Source organism: Microtus ochrogaster, chromosome 24, assembly GCF_000317375.1.
Source record: "Microtus ochrogaster isolate Prairie Vole_2 chromosome 24, MicOch1.0, whole genome shotgun sequence".
NCBI classification, from domain to species: domain Eukaryota; kingdom Metazoa; phylum Chordata; class Mammalia; order Rodentia; family Cricetidae; genus Microtus; species Microtus ochrogaster.
In genome coordinates, this window is record NC_022024.1 from 21221889 (window position 1) to 21230186 (window position 8298).

The following is an 8298-nucleotide window of genomic DNA, read 5'->3' on the forward strand; positions in this document are numbered from 1 at the left end:
AATGCTTTAAAATATCTCTTTCTGGTAGACTAAAAATCTTAATTTTATGGTCAAATGCAGTAACCGATATGTCTATTGTTTTGTGATGAGAATAGTTAAAATTCTCTCAGAGATGTTTATTTAGTACATTGTTAGTTGCTACAATTACCAAAAAAAATCAACAGATTTCTGAAACTTATTCCTCACTGCCCAATTGCAACTCTTAAATCAGTCTAACTTGTGAGATAGAAATTTGTGTTCTGGTTATCCTTGTTCATAAAGAATCACAGAAGTTTATTCTGAGATATATCAGATAAGATAACCAAATTAAATAAAATTTAGATAATTATATCTTAAATGTACAGCACTTATATAATTAATATAACTTCATTGAATAAAGATTAACTTGGGAATTGTACAAATGAAAAAATATGATTAAGGATAAAGAGAAGGAGTTCAAATGGGGAAATTTCACATTTGATGTATAAGCTAACTGTTTTCCCATTTGAAGAGCTGTGTATGTTAGCAATGATATACCATACATTTTTATCCATTCTAACAAATTTGTCTTTTATGTCCACCCAAAATATTCTGAAATTTGGAAAATAAATATTAAGGCAAACCTTAGCTTATATGTAGTATTTAAAGAACATTGATTGTGATGTGTTAAAAATATTGTAGTTTAAGTATCAATGTTTAATAGAAAACATAATTTGAACGACGGTGAGCTAAAGTACTGATGCTTCTTGGCTACTTCTAGACTTAGCTGGAAGTCAGTAATGAATAAATATGCAGAAAAATGTTTACCTAATTACTGCAGCAATCAAATATCAGCTCTTTCCTTAACCAAAGTGTGTGGATGAAAATCCCATCATTGTTTTATAATGTGAGCCTTGACCAGGGGCACAGCCTCTTGCAAGGGCAAGTAAAGCTTTCCTATAAATGCGAGCCCTCGTAGACTCTGAGGCTATTTCTGGTTACTGTACAGTTTCAAGAAAACTTGGTAGCTCTTTGCAAGTGACGCCTTGTCCACTCTAATGCCGTTACTCATGCAGGATGCCTTGGAGAAAGACTGGGCAGTTTCAGATTCCACCGGCGGCTTCCCGTCACAAACACTGCCTCTCTCCAATCAGCTGCCCTGGCCAAAGGTAAGCTGCCAGGGACACTTCGGATTGCTCCATCTTTGCTGGCTCTGAAGGTTCTGCTCTGCCGGGGTGATTAATATTGCAATTTATTGACCTGAAAAACATAATTACTTTTAGAAGCCTTTGACTTCCTCCTCATCCCCAGATGTAATTTTTCATGTAGCTTTTCTTTCATTTGCTCTTTATTTTTTTTCTTTACTTTGGATTTCTTTCAACGCTTTCTTTAACAGTAGCCAGCAGGGGAAAAAAAATGATGTACCTCAGCTGCATATTTGGCAGTAGACTAAAATCACTAGTTAACAGCTCTTTGAAAATGCAGAAAGACACGCTGAGAGACAGCAGCTGAGGATCCTCAGCCAGAGGTCAAGGGACCGCAATATCTGTTATTTATTTGATCATCTTTGAAGTTTTTGTTTTCTGAGATGTTTTAAGCTTTGCAATTAATTATTTTGTACACATGAGCTATACCAAAAAGCATAGTCTTCACCTTGCAACCAAGGAATGAATATTCAAACATGTTCCAAAACTTTCATCTTATTATCATTTTAATTTTGTAATGAATGTCTCTTTTGCGATTGCTCAGGTTTATGCGTGTTAGGTAGCAATAACAAAGCTGGAAGTGTTCAATCCATTTTACATTTGTTTACATTTTTAAAATAAGAATGCTCGGACTTTGCAACATGCTGAAACCTCCCTTGCTGTACCCACGCATCCAGCTCAGGCTTGGCTGTGCAATGAGAAGGAAAATTTGTTTTCGTCAGAACACACGCAGCTAACTGGCAGGTAAGCTAAGCTGCTCTTTTAAGCGGGGATGAACTGATGAAGGGCAAGGACAAAAGTCCATATCCCTTACAAAAGAAGAATCATTATAAAAATAAATGTGGATTTCCTGGCTTAGAAGATGAAACACGTGCGATGGTAGATATGAAAATTCCAGGGTTCAAATTATGTGCAAGAGACCCATGAAAGCAGCGACAAGGCTTACATTTTGGTGAAATAATGAAATAGTTGTCGAGACGGATCTTCACGACTTGGCAGGTAGAAAGGAGAAGCAGAATGAAAATCCCAGTGCTAGTCTTCTCAGCAGAAGAACTGAAGTGTGCTCCGTGTAATTGAAATGTAAACATTTTAAATGAATGGAAGGCTTTTATTACTTTTCAAGATAAAGCTCCTCTGTGTCTTACATAGATATCATTTTCAAGTTTGAGACAACATAAACAGCTTGTAGTTTTTAGAAAAGCTGACGTACGGGTGTTGATTCCGTTTTTTTTTTTTTTAAAAAAATGCAATTCTGTTAACAGATCTGAAAATAGAACTTTATCTAGGACACCTGAATCAAACACAAGTAAAAAGAGTTTGCTGCAATCTGAAAAAGAGGAAAAAATTTCAGAAGAATGGTAAGTCCTCCATTTTATACTAAAGAAAACAAGAAATTGAAGGGCTGCCAGATACCCAAGGCAGATATTGGGGGGGGGGGGCATTTGAGAAGTCATTCTTCTTTAAGAAACTAACTCACCTGTGTAGTAAGTTAGGCTTTCTTAAGTGAGATTACAAAATTATTGAATGCAGTATAATTGATACATGTACATTCACATGTATGTCTATGTATAACTAGGTTTTTGATATTTTACATTTATCTTTTCAATAGGGGCTTTAAGGATATCGCCACAGCTCAGCAGATGCTAAAGAGGGCACAGAAAATGAAATCAAAAAAGTTAAGGAAAAAGTTAGGTAAGTAATGACCTTTGAGCAGTAGCTGTATGTAATATTGACTATAAAATTTTAAATTAAGCTTTCAATGTCATATTTAATATAAACAAATTAATGCCCAGGTAACTATCTCTAAGATAATAACTACAATCCTCAACTTCCTAAGAAAATTATGCTATCACATTTAATGATATATTTTGCCCTTTTTATTTTAAAAATATTCTCTGTTCCATACACATTAGTACTGACTTTTCTGTGTGTTGTTCACTCTAGCAATTATGCTATAATTTCTCTCTAAGCTGGTATATTCATGGAATGTTGATTCAAAAACCATCCGCTTAATGGACTTGTTCCTTTGAGAGCTCTCAAGTTGCTTGGTCAGTCAGTAAACTAAATACATAAGTTTGGTGGATTTTATCCTTAGAGATTGCACATATGATCCCTTGGAAAGAAGCGTAATTTATTTTTTATTATGATTTTTGAAGAATTTGGCAAAATTGGAAGGCATCTTCTTATTTTTTTTCTATTCACTTCTGAAATTGTTATACAAATTATTTATCTTTCTTTAGACATTTTGATTCAGTTTTGTATCCAAGATAAATATAAAGAAATAGGAAACAGCTATGATTTTATATATTTTTCTTAAAACTATTTAAAATTATCTACATTTTTATTTAATGTTTATCTTTATCATCTTATGAATTCATGGGTTTACAATAAGGCCCATGGTTTTTCTGATGTGCACTTTTGTTATAATTAACCAAGAAGAAAAGTCTATTCTTGTAGTTCAGAAATTACATTTGTTTTCTGTGTTCATTAAATTATGAATTGTATACATATGTGAAAATGCTTAAAATATATATTTTAAAATAGCAAAAATAATTTCTTATTTTAATAAATCAAATGCTTGTACAATAAGCCAATTGACTGATAAGTCACTAGCCATTAATAATTTCATGATAACTCATTTTTGAGTTTTTAAACATGTAGTTTTTCTACGTTGGTGTGTTATTAGTTATTTTAGTTTCAATGCTCTATCCTTCAGAGATAACTATTATTTTGTAGCCCATTCATCAGATACAAAGCATTGACCATTTCAACATACTAAAATGAGTGTGAGTGGATGCTGCACCTTTCGTTTGCCTATACCTTCTCTTCGCTTATTTTGAAAGTCCCAAAGAAGTCCATCTGCTGTGAACCAAACCATGTTATGTCTATGTCAGTAAACCGGTAACTCCAAACCCAGATTGTAACTTCCATGCCAAGTTCAAAGGCAAAATGGTTTGAGAACTGACCCAGTCAATATTCAGTAAATAATTGCTTTTTCTATTCTAGAAGTTTTTCTAGACCTTCAGTTAATAGAAGTAACACCATGCTTGCAGTCCCCTCTCGTTGGAGAGAGCTGAAAAGAGTTTACGTCACCAGAACTTTCATGATTCTGCCAGTGTAAATGTTTTTCTTTTTGTTGTTATCATCAAAACCTTATTCGTATTGCTTGAGGAAAATGTGAAAAGTCAGCATTATTAAATGTTTCAGCAAATGATTCAGCAAGCAATATCTGCATAAATGTGACTTTTCCTTTCTTTCTCTCTATTTTACTTATTTATTTTAAATTTTATGGTCACAGCTATATAATCTTAAACAAAAAAAGAACCTCCTTTTAACAAGCAAAAAGGGGCAAGAAAAGGGCAAAAAAGAAAAAAGAAAAACCCACAGGTAGACTTTGTAACTCCATTTTAAACTCAGTGTTTGGCAGTGGTGAATCAGTGGGATGGGCCAGGTAAAGGTTGTCGCCTACAATTGTGACTTTTAAATTAAAATCATCACCATCTTACAGGATTCCAATAGTCTCCTTACCACTGATTGAGAAATTTGAATCTTTGTGTTTCATGTTTGTTGCCTTTTTTACATTAACATTTATTAATGACACAAAATCAATTTGTCTTTCCACTCAGAATGTTAAGTAAAGAATTTAATAATAAATCTCTCATGGTTCCCGTGATTTCCCTTATTCCCTTCTTAGAGTAGACATACCCCATTGGAATAAGAGAGGTTAAAAATGAGAAAGAAAGAAAGAAAACCAGAGGGACTTTCTTCAATGATCACATTGTGTTTAACTGCTGTTAAGTATGAGATTTATCACTTAGACCATTTTCATCTACGAATAAATTATTTAAGGCTCTGTACAATTGGCTTTTGTTTAGAGATTAAAATTTAAATCAAATTCCTGTTGCCTTTCCAATTTCATAATTCAATGGTGATGTGCCACTAATTTACATGAATATGACAACAACTTAAAATTGTAGTCACTAATGTTCGAAAGCAATATTTAAATCTAAATTCTTCTAAAACTGTAAAGTTACCTAGAAAATCTTAAATATTAGTGGACATATTCAATACTTCTGTGGAAAACTTGCCAACGTGAAAATTTGAAGCCACAAGAGGGCAGCATTGTCCACAAAAGTGCTGGGAGACTCCCTAGTTCTGTTGGCTGCAGAGATCAGGGTGTGTATTGTGTGTCACTATCTATGAATTACATGGAGTCAACAATATTCTCTGTTCTAACAAAGCAGTGATCCTCAAAACAGCCAAATATACACAGAGAATGCAGAAGCTTTAAATATCAGTCATGGAAAATATAAAATAATCTGGTCTGGAGAAAAGCACTTAATATTTCCCGTTTGCATCTTTTCCATACTTTCATTAGCCAAGAAAGATGAATCCACAATATTTATTTAATGTTCAAATGAGAACATGGCAAGTGCCGAAAGCCCAGTGAGTGGAGAAAGTAGGAGTTAATGTAGAAATAAATTGCCGACAGAGAAAGAAAACTGCCGCAGAAACTGACTAATCATGAAACACAGTTGAGACACAAGTGGGGGCAGCTGGGAGGGGAGCCCCAGTGCTGTTGAAATCTGCGGGCATAAATAGAGCCATCTGCTCTAAGGAGCAGCGGGACCCAGTGTCCTGCGTAGCAGAGTTTACAGGCCTCTGGCCCAGGCCTGGTTTGTTTCATCTTACTACTTTGATATAAACTATCATTTGCTCAGGAAAAAAAAAAATAAGAGAAACAGGAAGAATGGGAAGATGATGACGGGATTGCTTGCAGTCTTGAGAGGAGTTCAACAATGTGTGACGTTATCGGTGTCATAGCTTACTCAGTTTGTTTGGGTTGTGGTTGTTGTTCTTCTTGGTGTGTTTTTTTTTTTCCTTCCTGATTGACATCAGCTAGAAACAATACCGACTAATCGCGTTTTGCTTATTGCCCGTCTCTTTGCTCTGTTGACCTACTGAAGGAGACACAAAAGTAACTTCAGAATTTGGGGACCAGAAATGGAGTTAGCAGACACTGAGGGAAGTTTAAGATACAGGCCTGCAATGAAGAACGTGGTGTGTAAAGTGAGCGTTCCTGGTCGACTGGAAACAGGCAGGGTCAATAACCCGAGGGTAGCGAGCATATCTGGAAGAAAGACCAGAGGAGTGGGCTGAGGAGAGGGAGTGGGTGGCTCATTTGGATGCCTAGCACGCCTTAGAAGCGCTAAGTAGAGGGATCTGGGTGCCTAGAAGCTGGCCAAGTATAGGGCAGAAAATGTAGAATGCTAAAATAATATGTTTTTCTCTGTATTTATCAGAACGATGCATGTTGAATTTAAGCTTCTGTAATTAAGGAAAAGAAAACAAGAGGAAACCAAGCAGATTTAATTTATTTTTGAAGGAAGGGTGGCAGACAGGATGGAAATGATTCACCAATCATTTTAATACCTACTAGCATTAAGTATGTGATTCTCTCTTGTTCAGTAGGTGTTCCTTGGTGGGTTTATTTCCAAGAAAAAAAATGGCTTAAGCCAGTTCCTACCATGACATTATATCCAAGAGTTAAGTAATGTAGAAAATTAGGAAAGATTCATGTTGTGCATTTTAAGCTGTTCATAGGTTGTGAGAAAAGAGTTTCCAAAGTGGTAATCTAGCTAATGAATTTGTAAGTGAGAGGGATCAAGAATGATTAATATTGACCAAATTTCTTAAGATTTATTTTAGTGACCTCCAAGAATTCTAGAAAGAATGAATAAGAATTTGAGCCAAACACTAATTTGGTGTGCTTCCAAAATCAATAATAAAATTCACTTTGAATTGTAAGCAGTCAAGTATCTATCTATTTTGCATAAAACTCCCTGAATCTACTAATATGTCTGGCACCTGACTCAACAAATTACATTTAAGATATTGACTAACATTTAAAAGTGTATATTTATGGCTTTGTTAGTCTTTGATCAATTATAGATTTATATATGGGAAGTTATATTAAAGTTAGTACATAATATGCAGGTCTATGCAAATAAAATTGGCGCTAATGGGATTCAAGAAGGCCAGTGTGGATCCCAATCCAAGGAGCCATGTTTTCCATATGGTGCTGGTTTAGGGACATGATGGATGCCATGGTAAGAGAAGTAGAGATTCTCACTTCGTGTTTTCAGAGAGCTGATAAGAGCAGGCAGGATGTGACAGAGGAGTTTCTCTGTGAAGTACTGGAGAGGGCAAAGGACCAATGCCTGAGCCGCCTATGAAGGTGAAACCCCATGGTGTGAGCTGGAGAATGTTTTCCAAGGAGAACTGTATATAGGGAGTTGAGGCAGCCAGAGAGAGATGTCTGTTGTAGGAAGCAAAACAAAGAGCAAGAGCCCCTAGCCCTTTGAAATCAAAGTACTGGAGATGAGACACAGCTGCAGGGTTTGGTCTTTGTCTAGCTGGGTTTTAGTCTTGCTTTAGTCCGGTATTTCCGTACTGTGTCCCTATTCTTCCTCTTTGGAATGGTAATAGATACAGAATCTATACTGTGCCACTGTATGATGGAAGTATACGATTTGCATTTTAATTTTACAAGAGATTATGACTAAAAGATTGTCTTGATTTAATAGAAGAGACTTTAGATTTTGGACAGTGCTAAGACTGCAGATGCCTGTGAAAACATTTGATGTGGAATTTATGAAATTCACATTATTTTATGGCCATCAACTAGAGACAAAGCTGAGTGCAGCGGCTCAAATTAGAACTGTGAACACTTGGTTCCCAGTTGAAAACACAGCTTGGGCGAACCTTCAGAGGTAGAGGAAGCACATGACAGGGTATAATTTAAAAATCTTGCCTGCTGTCAGTTTGTCTGCTTTGTGGTTTGGGTTCAAGATGTGGGCTCTCAGCATCCTTCTTTTAGGTCCATGGCTGCTTTTGTTGCCGTGACTCTCCTCAGCCATCATGGATTCGCATCCCTCAGGAATCATAAGCTAAAATAAACTCCCTCTTTTCGTGTTGGTTTTCGGTCTAGGTGCTTTATTAGAGCAATATAAAAGTCACTAATACAGTCATTTAGTTTCAAGAATGTTGGCTCCCATGAAGCAGGCCTTGGGTTGAGTCCCCAGCAGTTCACAAATACTGTGCATGGTGGTAGATGCTTGAAATCCCCTCCTAA

The 8298-nt window shown here is 35.9% G+C and overlaps 1 protein-coding gene across 1 annotated transcript in view; it reads left to right on the top strand.

Annotated features, from left to right (window-relative positions):
- Nucleotides 1-8298, top strand: part of Lrriq1 (leucine rich repeats and IQ motif containing 1) — a 134114-nt gene that overhangs the window by 62995 nt on the left and 62821 nt on the right. Inside the window, exons 20-23 of the mRNA XM_026784625.1 lie at nt 1035-1127; nt 1786-1907; nt 2426-2521; nt 2773-2855. Of these exons, the coding sequence (XP_026640426.1) occupies nt 1035-1127; nt 1786-1907; nt 2426-2521; nt 2773-2855 (394 nt within the window). The remainder of the gene's footprint in view (nt 1-1034; nt 1128-1785; nt 1908-2425; nt 2522-2772; nt 2856-8298) is intronic.